The following is a 17946-nucleotide window of genomic DNA, read 5'->3' as shown; positions in this document are numbered from 1 at the left end:
TCACTGTCATTTAAGATTGTTTTCCAGTTTATTGTCATGTACACCAGTCTAATATGTTGCTATTAGCTTTTGTAATAATCTGTAGCTGGATGAACCTGTTGTTGGGCCTTCTCACTCTTTGTGCTGTTATCTCTTTAAAAGCACCTTATAAATAACATTTATATTTATCATAATCTCACTTGGAGAAGTTACAGTATGCGAGCCATCTGTGCTATGCACTCCTAGCATGCCTGACACCAGTAAATGTGAGCGGAAAATCACTAATGGTAATTTTCTCTGATGGAAAATGAAAAGCATTTTTGCTTTTGCCCAACTCAGCTGGTTGTCCTAATTGATGCAACTTGACCAGCAGATTGTCGGGAGAGAAAGTAACACTCTGTGTTCCAATGAAAACAACCAGACAAGAATGGAAAACTGAAGTTGCTCTGTAAAGTCTCAGTTCTTAACCTTCTGGTAAAGAGGAGCAGCAGATCCTGATCAACCGAGGCAAAATTATAATTGGGAGTTTGAAAAGAGCTTGAATTGTGTCAATTTTGACAGTTATACGAATTTTGACAGTCATACGAAGACAGTAAAAAATATATATATTTTTTTAAAGTTAGATCTCTTCCTAGTCTGGTTGCTCTCTCTCACTTCAGCTCCTTTATTGTGCTAAATCTCACATTTCAACAGAAATGTTGTGAGGGCACTGTCAGGCCCACCCACTACAGTAGCCTGGTGTAGTCAGACTAATACTCAAATGCGTATTTTGGCAGAGCATATTAAATTAGCTCCCAGAATTCGTCTGGGTCACAGGCTACCACTAGAGCAGAGTAGGAGGTTAATTATCAGATTGTGTCCAAGTTGTCCCGTTAGATGTTGTCATTTTTTTCCTATTTCCTATATATCCTGAGGCCTCACATCACGGCCAGATGTGTAATTCTGGTAGTGAAATACGAAATCCTTTATTTGTAATCTTAAAAAAATGACACACACGTTAAGGCATGTTTGGTCTTGAATTGCAGGAATTGAATATTTAAGTCATTATTTACGTTAAATACAGACAGAAACAATAGAGACTGCGCTTCTAAAAGGAGAAAACACAAATATCCATAATCGAGTGTACATGTCATGGCACTCCGGTCCAGCAGGCGGCAGTAATGCCCTGCGTTCGGCGATATGTCCGCCACCAAAATGCTCATTTCGCTGAAGAAATATTTTTCTTTTCGGAAGAAGATCCCGACAAAGCGGCCCTATTTCTTTTCAGCCGGAAAAAAAGTCGACGAATCCGAAAACCGACGATGTACGCCAGAACAAATACCGGCAGCACACACGGAGACTTCCAGGACCGAAACGGAGTAAACTATGTGACATCGACAGAGACCTTCGGTCACTGCTCTCAATTGTTCTGGAAAAAGGATCCCAACGACTCCGGGGTAAGAAAGCCAGCTGCCACCGCCGTTAGCCTGCGAGCCCAGCTCAGCCACACGGCTAACGGGATGTGCATTATCCTAACTGGGAATCCAGCGAATTGTTATCAACGCGTGGCTGCTAATTGGGTCTATCAGCGCCGGGTTATCTTTAGCCACAAGTCGGCTGTCTGAAGAGTTCCGTGTGCTTCCTGCAAACACAAGCCACCGTCACGCCGAGCGGCTCACGGCCTAGTTTTGAATCGTAGCTTCCGAGCTAAGTGGCTAGCAATTATCGGCTCGCTCGCGCGCGCGCGCTGTTTACCGACCACACCGCGGAAGTGCCGCGGTGGAATCGTCGCTCTACCTTTGGCGGGGTGTCTGAGAATGCGCCAGAGGGGGGGGGGGGTTTGGGGGGGCGATCGTGTTTTCATGGAGCCAAACGTTGCCGAGCTAGTGCTAGCACCAGGTGACGCTAGGCTGCCTACGCGCTTCGCTAGCAGCGGAGCCCCGTGCACAACAAGGCAGCGGGTTTCTCCCGGGCACAGTCGTGTGTAATGAGAAAGAACCCCCCCACCCCCCGCCGGTGCTTTTGGAAGGTCAGCTCCTGCACCGTGAGCCGCGGGGGACTTTACTTGTGCAGGCGGAGCAGAGGTGCACGCGCGCAGGCCCGCGACATTGTTAGCGAACAGCGCAAAGTAAACACGAGCAGGCTGTCCCACAGGAAGCGGCGGCGGAAGACGCCCCGCGGAGGGACTTTGAAAGAGCTCTTTGTGATGCCAGACTGTGCGGTTCATTCATGGTCGCCTTCATCTGCACAGCGCGCTCACACACACACACACACACACACACACACACACGAATTTTTCCATTTTAAAACATTTTGCCCCCTCTACATCTGAATGTGAGTTACATCCATATTCACTTCTTTTATGATCTGCACATGGATGTCAGATCTGCATGTCATTTTTCGCGGTTGGCCCCCAGGACTCTGTGGTCAGTCAGGACAGTTTTGCATCCCGTTAGTTTCTGCCTCCATTCTCACCTGCACTGTCTGCAGTCACACATACCTCCATTTAAATCATGATTTAACATTCTTAATTTGAATTGTGGTTACGTGTGACCGAACTGGTCATACAGAGCAACACTTCGTTGTGTGTGTGCAGTGTCACCTGTAGCTCCTGCAAGGTGGAAAAAAAGACACACTTCTCTGGGAGGCATTGACAAACATGTTCTCTATAGACCGATGTTTTTCCCTCCTTTTTTGTAAACAGCAATACATACATTATTGTTTGCCAGGCCTGCCACGATAACTACTTTTTGTTGCTTGACATCGTCCCGGAAATTACTGCGATAAACAATATTCTCGCAATTTTAAGACCATGTTTGATGCTGAGTCGTGTGAGCAAGTGTATAGAATATAGCCCGGTTGGTCGTTGCACGTGCAAGATTTGTGTTGCTGTGGTTTAGGCCTCAGACAAAACAAGCAATTTGAAGACATGGTGCCTTTGGAAAAATACAAAGAAACCCCAGTTTTCTGACATTTTATAGACCAAACCAGTAAAAGTTTAATCATATGACGAGAACAGATGAGAGGACAGAAGCAGTGAGACTTGCTGCACTGCTGTTGACATTCGTACTTATGTCAACAAACACACGTCTAGACACGATAGCAATTATTCAGGTCAATACAAATGATTGACTTCATATTGATGTATCGTACGATAAATCGATAACATACTTATCGTGACAGGCCTAGTGTTTGCTGCAACTTTTTAAATAGTTTTTTGCATTTTCAGTCATTTGATACATAAACCACTCTGGCTGAGGGGACACCATTGATTGCAATTTCAAATAAAATCAAAAACTATATTTGACAAAACATATGCAAAATGAAGAAATCTAAATGCTACAGGTTGTTGACACCAGCACAAGTGTCCGCTGGAATATAAAATTGCACGCGCTTACGGAAAATAAATCAACTATGTTTATTTTATTTTAAAACATTCTTAGTAACAGTTTTGCAGGAACTCACCCATCAATCTGTAGGAAAAGCTGCGGCGTCCTTTTTATTTGTTTGTGTGTATTTGCAGGGTTGTTCTGTTTACCACGCTGTGCCGCCACATTGTTCAGTGCGTTTCTTTGGTCTTCAGTCGTTTGAATGAAGATGCTTTCTTCTTTCTTGTTGTCGTGTCCTCGTGCATTTGTTTACTCGGGTTTCATTGAGCACTCGGACGTCACGTTTAACAAAAGAAGTGCATTTGTGAAAGACCACTTACATGATATGTATTAAATATGACACTGTACCACCAAAAGATTAAATGAGAGACCTTGTCCACCGGCAGACGCGTCAGAGGTCGGGCAGTGAGGAGGAGCTTGTGTTTGCACACTTGACCTCAGGCTGACACGGGCTTGTGTGAAGCTTTGTGCTTGTTTCTGTTTTCAGAAGCATTTTCAAAAAAAGGAACAAATCAACATAGGTCTGTGTGTTTCAAGTATACTATGAAGTGCCCAGTGAAAGGAGCTAAAGAAAGTTTGCTGAATTAGAACTACTGGAGTAAATGAATAAAAAAAATGACTCTGTGGGTATACTGCTGATGAAATGGCGAGTCCTTATTGTTTATGAAGCGCAGTCAGATGACGTGCTCTGTAGTTTCAGTCATGTATGTTATCAGATACATTTGTGCATCACATTCAACAGATTAGCTGGGAGAACACAGACTTCTATAGTCTTCAAGTGTTTCAAATATTTAGTTCTACATATATATAAGTGGGGTTGGATGAAATATTCTAAATGTTATACAACTAATAAAAACAGATATATCCGATGCCAGAAAAATAATGAATTGTTAATTAATTCTTTTCACATATCAGTGACTTGTTGACATTTGCACTCAGCTGTAACGTGTCCCTCTCCTCCTCTCACAGCCGAGTTCAACCATCAACTGGTGCGATCAGCTCCCCTCGTCATCAGCAGCCCTCTCCACCTCCAGTCTCTCCTCAGCGTCACTGTCCAGCTCCAGTCTCTCCCTGGAGTCCCGAGCGCCGCCGCTGCCGCCGCCGCCGCCAACGGCGGCAGACGACATGGAATCGGACGAGAGGCCGTACGCCTGCGACATGTGCACCTGCGCCTACAAGCATGCCAGCTCCCTGCTAAACCACAAGCTCACCCACAGGACAGGAGACTTCAGGTAGGGACTCGAGCCACTTTCAGATGTGCACCAAAGTCCGAAACTTTGTCCTGAACTTTTCCAGAGGGCTGTATGTGACAACACGAATGTCCACAATTGCTGCTCCCGACATTTTCCTGAACTTTTCCTGCCAACCCCAAAGTAAAATTTCCGAAAAATGTCTGAGTGAGCCCATGTGAAAAAAATCCCAGGAAAATTCGCAGCGAGCGAACGTTAAGAAAACCAAAACACCTCTTTCCGAAGCGGATTAATTGTCTTGTCCTGCACCCTGCTGTTCTACACAGACATCACAGAATGTTTTGGGAAAATTTGCTGTGTTTGTCAACGCGCCTGACTCTGACAATCTCCTGTTTCGTGCGTCATATGCCAATTGCAAACTATGCAGTTCATGCCTGAAAACTTTTAGATAGATGAAAAATAATTTTCTGCACTTAAAGGTGCAATAAGCGATTCTAAAGCAAGTTTTATAAAAATCTGTGAATTTTTCGTCACGGCCCGTTAGCTGTGGGTTCTGTGCGTGTGCTGGAGAACAAAATCTGTGCTTTCGCACCAACAACACTGCAAGTGCAGTTTGTAAACATCACATGTCGACACCTTAAGAGACATGCTCGCCGGGGGCACTGCAACTCAGGGCTTTTGGTCTAGTGGTTAGCAAGTCGGTCTCCCATACCCGAGGTTGTATGTTCGCGGCTTGGCCAGAGCAGTGTAATCACAACAACAAAATGAGAAACAAGCTTTCTCTAAAATCGCTTACTGCCCCTTTAAAGTATCCTGTGTTTTCAGTTGATGTCAACAAAGACGCTAGTGTTGTTGGGCAAGACACAGAACCCCTCCCACCTCACTCATTGTCGGTCACCTTTAACCTCAACGCCCTTTTCTTCCTCTCCAAATGTCAGATGTGACTTTTGCAGCAAACCCTACACCAACTACATGTCCCTGCGCAACCACATGCGAATCCACGGTCAGAAGCGCTACATGTGCGACCTGTGCGGGAAGGCCTTCCGCCTGGCCCGGTACCTCCGTAACCACCAGAGGATCCATGACGACGGGCCCAACCGCTTCGACTGTCCCTCCTGCTGCAAGAGCTACAGGACCATGCTGGAGCTGGCCCAGCACCGCTGTACCGTCGCTTCGTCTGGCCAGGTGTGTGTGTGTGAGGAGGTGCACGGAGAGGTGTGCGTGATGCCTGGGAATGATTGTATTTTCTACCTGAATGAAATGTAATGTGATATTTGATTTCAGGTTTGTTTTGCTACATTAGAGCTGTCCCAAACGATTATTTTTCAAACGATTAATCTAGCGATTATTTTTTCGATTAATCGACTAATTTAACGATTCATTTTTTTGGCCGGTGGTGCACCCCGGAGCCCCGCGTGGCCGGGATCCCACCTCAGCCCTCACTTTCATTGCGCCACGGGGTTTTGAGTAGCGAGCCCTCTGACTCGCACGTGCGTTAGACTCCTTGGTAAGGCTGGGCGATATATCGAGTTTTTAAAATATATCGATATATTTTCAAACACGATTTAGGACAAGACAATATCGTGTATATCGAGATTGATGTGGCGTTAAAATGACGTTATAAGATTCTTTCGCGGAGCCGCCAGTTCGCCTGTTTCTCCTCTACCTGTCTGTCCCTAGCACACAACTTTGCCTGGCCCCGCCCTTCTTCTTCTCTGAGCCCCTCCCCTACCCACTCACTCACACACACATACAAGTCCTGCATGCAGCACCAACACGGAAACAGACACAATCAAGAGGAAGCAGCCGAAGATTATTACTGGATACTGGATCGATCATTTGGAGATGGATTCCAAGTTTCAGATGTGTAGAGAATCCTGCAAACAGGTTGAAACTAAAAGTTCGAGCATGACGAATCTCTACCATCATTTACAACAGCGACATAAACCGCACTACGAGGAGTGGGTAAAACATCGTGCTTGCAACCCAGAGCTTGAAGCCTTCGCAGCCTTCTGCACCGAAACAAACGCCACCACTGGACTGGAGTATGGGACAAAAGTCAATCTAGTTGTTTGGGGCAACTCATCGACACAATTTATCGACGAATTTATGCAGTCGATTACGTCGACGAGTCGTCCCAGTCCTATGCTACATCATTGCGTCCTGAATGTGAGGGTGATCAAAATCTGATCAGTTGTTCCTCTAGGACCTGTCTGGCCTGTGCTCCTCTCTACCCTAATTCATCTTCTATTTAAAGTTTATTTAACAAATTGAAATAGCATCCAACAGCTATTTTCTATATGAAGATATAGTGAGTATTGGTGTCCCGAGGAGAGAATGAAGATAATGTAAGACTGTAATGAAGACTTAAATTGCAACCGGAATGCAAAACTTCTGAATCTGGAGATTGGGAGGCACAACAGATCCATTTGACCAGACTGCAGACTTGTTTTTGTTTGTTGGCTCCTGTACACAGGAGCTTGTGTGTTAAGAAGAAGCTTTCACTGGACTTCACTAGATTGTATAGGTAACACAAATGGAAGGTGAGGTGTGGCCAACAAAGCATTTTTGGTCCAAGGGTGACATCTTTAATAACGGCTGTCGTGTCGTTACACAGTTTAAATTATGGGATTAGTTTAGTCTGATTAGTTAATTACATGAACCAGTTAAATCAATTAACAAATCTTAGGTCTTTAATATCTTACTGAATGTACAATGTCTTTGGCCCCTGTTTGGGGCAGTGGAGGATTAATGCACAGTGAAATTGATATATATTATATTTATATTTTCATAATTGAATGAACTTGCCATATGTTGTTTATCATAACATTTTAGTAATTGGCTTGAAATCACACAAACAATTATTTTCCTACAAATGACAAGTGTCATTTTGAGGTGGTTTGTCACTCTCCTCAGATGCAAATTTATAGTATTAATGACAAATATCTTGTTTCCCGATTTTGAGTGTCCAGTTCCTTCTTGTCACTGCTAACTCTGCTGTTGGTCAGAGAACGGTGTCCCCAGCCGTATCACCAGGCGCCAGCCCCTGTCAGCGAGGAGCTTTTAGCAGGAGGGCACGATATGTGGCTCGCAACCTTTCCCACTTGCGCCATTAAGTGTCGCTAGTGCAAAAAGACCGGCTCCTTTTTAAATGCAGGCAAATTTTTTGTGTTATTCACCTTGTCATTATTGCTGGTTGAAACTGAGAAAATGTTGCAGCCACAAATAAATAAGGTTGCTTTAGCCACCATCACTGTCCCTTAACCATGTAATGAATTTGATCTGGTCATTTGGACCAAATGGGCATAAAATGACCCTCGAGTGTTTCTTGGAAACCTTCACCATAATTGAATGTGACTTGATTGGACTTTCATTATGTTGCATGGTGACCCTTCTCCAGTACTAAGCTAGAGAGGACTTGTGAAGCACATGTGTAGTAGAGGAGATGGGGGTGGGCTGTGTGTCAGCCTGTAGGTGGCACAAGGCTTGTGCTGTGCAGTGACTTGTTGAGGGGAAACTGCCATATTTTAAACGTTTAATATTTAGGTTGATATTAGACGACACAAAAGAAATGTCAACTCTGTGTTTGCACGATGCAAATCTTAATCAAAAACTCAGGGTTTTCAGGTAGTAGGTCCATGTTTCCCGTTGTGAAGGCAATGTTGAAAACAGTAACAGGCAGGAAGCAGAATGGCGTGTGTGACATGCAGCCAATGACAGGCACATACCCACAACTTTCATCTGCTGGGTCAGACTGGTGCAGGTTGAACTGAATTGATGGCCTGGGGAATGTTGGCTAATGCAAACCACTGGCTGTAGTTTAGTGCTGTGCCAGAGTTGCCAGAGTCAATCTGTCCACAGATTTTTTTAGTTTTTGGCGCCATTTGGGGTTAATTCTCTAGAGAGTGTTGATGGTTAACATCCCAGGAGATCGGTGTTTTCAGAATTACTCAAACCAGCCTGTCTGTTCACACTTGTTCTCCATTCTTGTGTGTGATGTGGACAATAAAGAGGAATTCCAGTGTTTATTAACCTGGTGTATAAATTCATTGTTCTTACTAAAACCTTTGGAATCGGTCCAGTAGATCGACACAGCAACAGTGGCTACATTGCAATTTTACAGGGCAACTGCGACAGTCCACCAAATCTCCACTGAAAGAGCCAATAAAAGGCTCATATTGTTAATGTGGGTCTGTGCAAAGAGTCTGGCAACATAACACGTCTCACTCAACGATAAGTCTCACTCGGTGACAGTAGAGCTGTTTGTACACTTGTGCATTAATATGACAAAGGTTTATTTTTATTTTTTAATATTTTAAAATGGTATTTACATTGTTTCTGCTTCTCTGGTCATGTTGCTGCAAAGATGGCCCACTTTAGGGGAAACACCAGAGTGAGTGGATATGCATGTATGGTATATTTGGTATTATTTGCATACAATTTGCATGCAACAAGTTGCAGCCCTTTGTCCTTGACCCTCTGTCCTTTCTCCAGCTTCAGTTTTACAAGCAGCAACTTGGCATACTTAGCATATTTTCGGGTTAGACCAGGGTTAGGCTAAGTTGAGGCAAAGGGTCAGGGCTAAGATATCAGAAAGTGGATACAATTCAGACGATTGTCCTCAAGTATAGTAATCCAATTGTGTGTGTCTGTGTGTGTGCGTGCTTGTGTCTGTGCGTGCGTGGGGTTGGTTCATAAGAACCGGTTCAACTGCCCATCCTGCTTTAAGAGCTACCGAACCATGCTGGACCTGGCCCAGCATCGCTGCAGCGCCGCGGCCAAAAACCAGGTTGGTGTGAGCATGAGCAAGCGTGTGTGTGTGTGTGAGAGAGAGAGAGAGTGTGTCGTGCTTGTTGTGTGTGTGTGTTTGTGAGGCAGAAGTAGCCAATTGGAGTTAGGGCCAACTTGTGCAAGGGTTTTTGGATGTGGCGGTCATGACCACATTGCCATTAACTGGCAAACTGCTGACTGCGCCTGCCACAGTTGTACCTGTTTTCAAACTTTTACAATGTTGCTGTTTGACATCGAATCAATATGACAAATTCTTCAGACCTTTCCTTTCTGTGTCCCTACAGTGGTGGCAGTCTTTTAACCAAAACAAGGCCAAATGACACAGTCTGACTATTACATCTAAAATACCATGCACAAAATCTTCCGTTTTGACCACCAGGATTAAGGCTTCACTCTAATCTGGGCAACTATGCTGAGGCCCCAGAAATGCTACACTCATAATTAATGTGATGGCCCGTTTTGTAGTGGGATTCTGAGTTTATATTTAGTGCAGATTATCATTTTAGTATATATATTAGGGGCTAGGTTGATACGCTCATCTTCCAATGTAATGCTATCGCAATACTTACAGATTCAATATGTATTAAGATTATTGCAGTTTAATTTTATTTACTATTTTTAACATTAAATCATGGGGGAAAGTATAATCTTACACTGTTTATAGTCTCTAGAAGTGTATCATGAGTCACAATTCTAAAAATTACATCAGGTGTCGGTCAGTCTTTATTAGTTATATTTAAGCAGCATCTTTGCTTTAAAGGGCTAAGCCGTTCCCTAAACCCATGCTAATGAAAAAAAAAATTGTCATTAGCATTAATACTGAACATGTCAGTTAGTCAAAGGTCAATATAGAAGTCTGGTTATTTAAACAAAGTACTATTTTAAACACTATCATAAAAAGGTAAATAAAGTACTGTAATAATAAAGTTAAAGCACTGTTATAATACATTTAATTTATTATCAATTAATTAATGAATAACTTTAAATGAAATTAACCAATGTAGTTGGTGTAAACTTGAATCTCCAAGTCAACAAACTGGATGGATAGCAATAGTTAGCTGTTAGAAAAAAGGTAAAACCATCTCCATTAAAAATGTAAAAACAATTCACAGACTGTGGCTCCCCGGTTCACTTGTTAATGCTTTATATATGCCGTATATACAATAAATTAAATAATAATAATTTTTTTTGCGATACTTAAGTGAATCAAGATTTTTGTCCCACCCTTGGTAAATATGGTACATTTCTATCAAGTTGAGCTTCCACATACTAATGACTTATCACCCTGTAACCCGTTGGTCGATAAGGGCCCTCAGCTCATTTTTGCACAGGGGCCTCTCAGAAGGTTTTGCCACCCCTGACTAGTCGGCACAGCTTTAAAACAGTGTAATTAAAGGACAGGCTCATATATTTTCCAAGTTTGCCTTTAATACTGAAAATATTAAAGTAAGTCCAGTGTATACAGTGGTTGACAAAAATCAGTCCTTTGTTCTGTCTGTCCCATAGTTCAGCCTCAGCAGTCTGAGTAAGATTGAGGGGTTCCTGTCAGTCATTTATTGTATGGAATTTCCTGTCCTTTTTAAATGTTGCCCATAATGTATTTTTTCATAGTTGAATGCCTTGTTAATGGATTTACTACTTCAACTTGACTGTCATACTTAAGTCAAATTGTGTGTGAAAAATGCAGTTGGCCAACAACCAGAACAGCACCGGGGAATTTTATTTTCACTTCCAAGTCAGTGTTGTCTAACTGGGTTTGTCGTAAACTGCTTTCATTTCATTGAACGGAATTTCTTACAAGGCCAACTCACATTTTCACAAGTAGGAGGATGTCTCCTGCAGCTCTAAATCTTTAACTGTCGGCAAACTTACGCACAGCGAATTCTGTAGCTGTGCTGGTGACAGAACATAGACACAGGTTCACGTACCTTCTGTATAGCTTCAATTTCTAGATTTGGTCATTTGAGTGTATTTGTGTGTGTATGCGTGTACAACGTGATCACTCCATCCCGTCATATTAACAGGTTTGAAGACAGGAAAGTGAAACGGTAAAGAGTCTGCGACACAAGTGGAATACATGAACTTCAGACATTTGCACTGAACAGCACAAGACACTTTGAAGGATGTGGTTTATCGTGGAGGAAAACAACAGGTCATCACATTCATCTGTCATGTCTCCTCCGCTCTCTTTCTGGTCTCTTTGTGCATTTCTGGCAGCGGACAAAGGCTGCAATTATTTATTTTTTTCAAACATCCCTCTTCCTCTTGTCTTTTCTCTGCTCGCCCTCTCCTCACCAGACTGGTGGTCGCCGTTCCAATTACTCCAACGCTCGACGCCAGCAGCAGCGACAGAACAACGCTATGATGCAGCAGCAGCAGCAGCAGCAACAGCAGCAGCAACAGCAGCATGGAGGACACAGCCAGCAGGAACCTCTGTCCTCCCACTGTGTGTCCGTGCCTGACCCCCACCAGGTAGGGAGGATAAATCAGCTCACTGGGGCATCGCTTCTGTCTATGATGTTGCTATGAATGGTTGTTGCTTATCCGTGTGTGATTTCCCAGCAGGGCCGCCCCAGCTCTGTGTCGTCCCAGAGCAGCCAGCAGAGCATGAGGAGCTCGTCCTCCAACAAACACGTCTCCTCCTCTAGTGCCGCCCCGTCCTCCTCCTACTCCCTGCTCCAGCCCCTGGTGCCTGAGGTAAAGGAGATGAGCTCGGGATACACTAGGCTGAGCGCCAACCCCATGGTAGGAGAGAGACCCGCCGCACACCCGCCATCCACTCTCTGCCGGCTCGCTGCCTTCTCCCTGTCTGCCTACTAACATCAGGAGAGAGCGTCTTGTGTTCTAATGCTTCCTGTGTCCACCGGGCCTCTGTGCTCATAGCTCACCTTTCATCTGGACTCTTTTTGAAAGAGCCACAGAACCCTGCGTTGTTCTGTAGAGAGGCCCGGCAGACATGTTCTTAAATTGCCTCTTTAATCATTTTGGTTTTGGTCTGTTGTTTTTATTTAAAAAGTTCTAGGGGCACTGATGAAAATTACTTTTTGGCTGTTTAAAGACCAACGGAGTGGCGAGTCTGTCTGTGCACAGACATTCTAGTGTTGGTGTTCATAATTTCCCAGACACATACAGTCCAACTAGGCTAGTAAAGTACCAGCTAACAATTAATTGAAGGCCATCACATCAATATATTAATAAAAGGATCAGGTTCAGGATCTCTGGACCTCCGAGCTTAGTCAGACAAGCTTGTCAGCAAATGATAAAAGAAGGAGAAGAATCATCACACTCCGCCCAGGACAAAAAGACAGACAGCTGCTGGGACAGGTGTAACCACAGCAACAGTCCAAAAAGATAAGACGGGTTTGCACACTCTTATGTCAGACCCCTCCTTCAACTCAGCCTCTGAATTTTATTACCCTGTTCTGAACTCAGAACAACTTCATTGAAGGATTACAGGGTTCCTACACAATATGGAATTTGTTTTGGGTAATTTTTGGTTCTGGATAAGTTTGGAAAAAAGAAAAGGGAGTATGGAAAAATATTTGTGTGTCCAGACTGAAGTCTAAAACAGACGTGGATCCAAAGGTTTTAGATACTGACAATCTGTCTCAATCTCTCTTGTCTAGTGAATCATTTTCCCGGGGTCAGTGATGAACTTCGCCATAGCAACACACACTCTGTACCTTCCACTGCCACTCCCGAAGTTCACATATGACTATGACAGGTGGAAGGATAACTAGTTCCTATTAAACCGGGCGTTATTTAGTTCATCCTGGTGATAGCTACCTACTTTTTAATGTTGTTTCCCCTGTTGATGATAAAATACACATTTACCCAAAATTACTGAGTTTAAATATCAATATTTTAATCTGAGAATAAGACCTAGAACAGGTAACGTCGGAATTGGAAGTATCGATACGCACATGCACACCAGAATCAACTTTCTGGAGGAACCGTGACTTACTGTGTATGGAGTGCAACATGATAGCATATACAGTCAGAATGTAATATTATAATAATATATAAAAATAAACATCTAGCTATTTGAACTCAGATTTCAGATATTATCTAAAAAAATCTACAGAGAAGTCTTGATTATTGAAATGAAAAATGTGTAGGAACCCTGGGATTAATATTTTGTCTGGATGCTATGATCAAGTAGTTTGGCCACGACCCCAAGTCTTTAACTTTTACTATTAGTTACTGGGAAAATGAGAAGCTGCTACAGATAGCTGATACAGGACTTTTAGCTTTTCACTTACATATTCCGTGAAATGCTGCTCTACATTGAAGGAGAGCTGCACTTCAACATAAACAGGTTGAGGTGGAATAAACCTGTTTGTGTGATTCCCTAAGGACAATAAAAACTGTTACAACAACACTCATACCTTATTTTGATCAGGAGTGACATACCAAAGGTTCATTATTATTATGGTAAGTTTAAAGCTACATAGCAGTCATTACATGGGTAGTCTGAAGATAAAGAATCATATTCTGAGGATAAAGGTTGAAAATCTCCAAGAATTCCCAGAAAGTAAAAAAAACAGACCAAAATTCAGCTGATGATGTTTTTCCTTACTTTGGGCTCTAGACTGTTGATGGACTCTGGCGGTAGGAGGCTCTCTAATACCTCTTTCACACGGGTCGACACGCGTTTAATCGGCAATTGGCCCCTTTCACACTGCGAGCAGACCAGGGTCTGATGATCGTGTAGTGAGAGTTGGTGGCCATAGATGGCAGTAGAGAGCGGTGCGCGCCGTAAAACAAAGAAGAAGAACAGTGTAGTAAACAACAGAAAGCATGGTAGACAGTGAGCCGGTGGTCAGCGCTACCTTCCATCTTGTACTTGTCACTCCCTCAAAGTTTACAAACCCAGCGCAGTGTTACGAGCCGAGTCTGGCCCTTTAAGCAGGTGGCCATATGGGGTTTGCAGTGTCTGTATGACAGAAGAAGAAGGTTGGCGCTGCAAGCTTATGGATTTGTGTACGTAGCTGCAGCCACAAGGAGATTGGGCTCCGCACATCATCCATGTCACCGACAGTTTATGGCCACTGTGTAATGAGAGACCGCCTGATGAGGCCGTGTATGTCCGCCGAAGGGTTGAAATGAAGTGCCCCGTTCTAAACCTCATCGATGATCTGGATTGTGTTAGTTAAGGCTAAGCGAGCTAGCTACATGCGAGGGGTCTCTTTACTACAGTTGTTGAGGGAACAGCAGTCACCGACGGAGGAGTCGAGCCTTCGTTGCCTCCGTCATTGCGCAAATTAGCGGGTTCACCCGGGTGTGACGTTCACATCAATGCCGATCGGAGGCGAAGCCGATTATTAATCGGGTCTACTGCAGAGTCATTTGACCCGGGGCTGAATGACGATTAAACTGTTTTCACACTGCAGAAAACGCCGGGTGTTAGCGGGTTTAAAACGCACTTTTTGGCCAGTGTGAAAGGGGCTTAACTCTACTAACTGGGGACTTCACTTTTTCACACTAATCATCAACTCAGCTTGTGTAATACCTGTTCCGCATCTCATCATAACACGTTTCTGTTTGTCACTCACACCGCCTCCTGGGGTTTAACGGTCAATATGCAAATCTCTTAAGTTTGAGTCTGCAGGGATGAAAAAGTGGATGTTCAGTCATCTCCAAGCTAAATGGGACTTGATTTTATATTAAGAACCTGTCAAGTCTTTACCTCATAAAAGTACAAAAAGTTCAAGTTAGAAAGTCCAGTCCTGTCGGGTTAATAGCTGAATGCTGTAGATCTGTTTGAAGAAAAAAATGCAAAAAAACTTCCCAAACAAACTGCAAATGTTGGAAGTTCTCAAAAAAGCCAGAGAGAAATAACCTGTTCATAGTTAGAACACAGATATCATGATGGCAGATGGCCTGCTCTCTTTTTTTAGTGCTTAAAATAAATCTACAACATGCAACTGCATAGTTATAGTTATAGGAATACATGCCTGCTAATTTGTTTACTGTACTTGAACATTTACACCAGTGCTCTTGGGTAGAGCATGACTACCATGGGATATTATTGCATATTGACTTCACATGATAGTCATGTCATTCAGTTTGTTGATGTTTGAATGAATGGAAGGAGATTTGTATCCTCATCTTTTGACTTTCAGGCAGCAAGTTTTACTTTTTCCACACTCACCTTTTCCTCATCCATCTGGACCTCACCAGGAATCTCAGTTGGTGTTGTTTTATGTGATGTCACTCCACTGACGGTTTCCTTTCTTTCCTTCTTCCCACTTCCTCCCCCACCTACAGCCGAAGCACCAGGACACTTTCTCTCTGGCCCCCCAGCGGCCCCTCACCACCATCAACCCCATTGGCCACTCCCTCCATCCGAACGGCGCGCCCACGCTCAAGCCTTCCCCCGTGCCACGCACCATCCAGGCCATGCCCTGGGAGCAGCGCTCGCTCTACAATCAATGAGACGACCTCCCTCCCCGCCCAGGAACCGGTCTCCACCCCCCCCCCCATGCCGCATTCCCCACCGTCCCTACATACCCTCCTCCTCCTCATCCCCACCCCTTAAGCATCGAGCAGTAAGGACGGAGGACTCCAGAGGCCCCGCCCCCTCCACCACCTCACCCCTCCTTTTGGAACGTTGTGTTTGGGATCAGGGAAGGGCACTATTGAGAACTAGTTGAGATTGATTACTGAGTAGTTAGGTTAAAAAAAAAAAAAAAAATGTGTTGCCTTGACCCTCATGTATGATCTATGCCATGTACTGGATATAAGTTAAAATGTCCCCTAATCTGTCCTCTCGCCAAGAATTTATCCCCCCGTCCTCCTCTCCCACTCTAGTTATGAAAATATCTACCCTTCCCATTATGAATAGTGTCTCTCCTCACCCCCCACTCCCTTTATCCACATGTAAAATGAAACGAGAGGCTATTTTTTATCGAAGAGTGTGTTCCTAGCCCTGAACCCTGAAGTTGTCAAAGTAAACGTGACAAATTTCTCCACTGAGTTTTAATATGTTTTTGAACATAAACCTTTTTTTTGCTAAATGAGGCTTCTGGAGTGTAATGGGAAAGGGGGGTAACATAAACTTTTTTTTTTCTTTTTTTTTTTAAACGTACCCCTTCAACATGCTCCAGAAGGAACTTTGTGTATATTGTGCGTAAAGGAGGTGTCATGACTGTTTCAGGAAGTCGTTTCCGTTCTGTTCGATGTTACCGCTCCCACACCTCTCCTCTCCTCTCCGAGCGCCGGGCGACGGCGAGGACCGCGACAGAAAACATGACTGCTGTCCAGCAGGGCGCTGTGGATGAAGCCCTGCACGTGTCGGTCGGGCTTTTCTGTGTCGTGAAGTGAACTGAAGCCCTCCTGTTGTTGGAAAAGGACGTGTTCACGACTCAGCCACAGGCCGCGGAGCAAGGACAGTTTGAAGGCTCACGTTTCCTAGACTGACTGGCGGCACGTTTTTACTGTAGTCGAAATGATTTGTCGGCTGGGAATCGGTTCCGGACAAGTTTCCATCCTCTTTTGTTCAAAACTCACCGTAATCATGTTTGTTCCCCTCACGTTTAAGCACTTGAAGACTAGCAGTGCTGTTTTGTTGTTACCGTTACTGTCCCTGCCACCCACCCCCACCCTCTGTGTCGGCTGTGAGGATGTAACATTGCCTTACACCCGCCCCCCCCCCCCCATCACTACTCAAGTGGCGTGGTCGCCGGTGACCTGGCAGCAGAACCGGTGCCTGGTTTATGCCCATAACATGAGCTGCGTGTGGAAGCTACAGTGGCCACAGGACAGTGTGTCTGCAGTTCTGGACCCCGGCTCCCACCTCGCCCTCACCCCGACATGCCCTCCAGTGTCCCTCCTCTCGTAGAAAGCGTCTCACTGCTCCTGGGATGGATTCAGTTAACACCCACCTGCAGGGTGTTTCAATAAGCAGCCAGTCGTAGTTGGCGGATGACTCCAAACACACGCACACACAAAAAATACAAAGTTTTTTTGTAAAAAAAAACGTCGTTTTTGACGAATAACCAGTTTAATCACAGGTCCGATAGGTAGTTCTGTTAGATGATCTCGCTAACACGGTGCTCATTGAAATACCCACAATTCTACTGACATTGTATTTTCTCTTTTAAAAGTTGTTTCTATTTTTATTCATGACATGTTTTCATTGTTGCTTTCTCTCTCCTTGTAAAGTGTCTTTTGAGTATTTAGAAAAGTGCTATACAAATAAAATGTTTTATCATTATCACCACCCGTGCTGCTTGTCCTAAACTTACAGGAAAAATTACCGCCTGCAACTAATGATTATTGCGCTTATTTATTGGCCAATTATTATCTGGATGTATTGTTACTATAGTCTCCAACATGTCATGTTGAGAGATTAGCAGTTATTTACTATCACAGCTGATGTTTTCACACGGCTACTTTTGATCGACCAAATGTCCACAAACAAAATATTTCCAGTTTATTATTAAATGACACTGTTGTCTCAATATTTTGAGTTGCTATTTCTCTGAAGAATTCCAGACAAAGCAATAAATTCGAGGAGAGAGCCTCAAGCGATGTTCTGTGAAAGGACTATCAGTGTTTTGCCTTCTAAACCATCCGGTGAACAAAAGAACAGTTGCTGAGCTCATGAGGAGGTT

The 17946-nt window shown here is 44.0% G+C and overlaps 1 protein-coding gene across 4 annotated transcripts; it reads left to right on the top strand.

Annotated features, from left to right (window-relative positions):
* Positions 1 to 1184: 1184 nt before the first annotated feature.
* Positions 1185 to 17549, top strand: LOC118288827 (zinc finger protein 646). 4 transcript variants are annotated; one of them, XM_035615340.2, is made up of 7 exons: positions 1185 to 1415; positions 4317 to 4579; positions 5476 to 5722; positions 9237 to 9326; positions 11627 to 11800; positions 11891 to 12025; positions 15599 to 17549. In XM_035615340.2, the coding sequence occupies exons 1-7, from the start codon at positions 1281 to 1283 to the stop codon at positions 15764 to 15766; spliced, it is 1212 nt and encodes a 403-aa protein (XP_035471233.1). In that variant the 5' UTR covers positions 1185 to 1280; the 3' UTR covers positions 15767 to 17549. The 4 variants fall into 4 exon arrangements, with proteins under 4 accessions (XP_035471233.1, XP_035471232.1, XP_035471231.1 ...); XM_035615339.2 differs by having other exon boundaries at positions 1187 to 1415; positions 11894 to 12073; XM_035615338.2 differs by having other exon boundaries at positions 1187 to 1415; positions 11891 to 12073.
* Positions 17550 to 17946: the final 397 nt, after the last annotated feature.

This window comes from Scophthalmus maximus, chromosome 17 (assembly GCF_022379125.1).
Source record: "Scophthalmus maximus strain ysfricsl-2021 chromosome 17, ASM2237912v1, whole genome shotgun sequence".
NCBI classification, from domain to species: Eukaryota; Metazoa; Chordata; class Actinopteri; order Pleuronectiformes; family Scophthalmidae; genus Scophthalmus; species Scophthalmus maximus.
The sequence above is the reverse complement of the archived record's forward strand: the minus strand, read 5'-3'. Positions and strand labels throughout refer to the sequence as shown.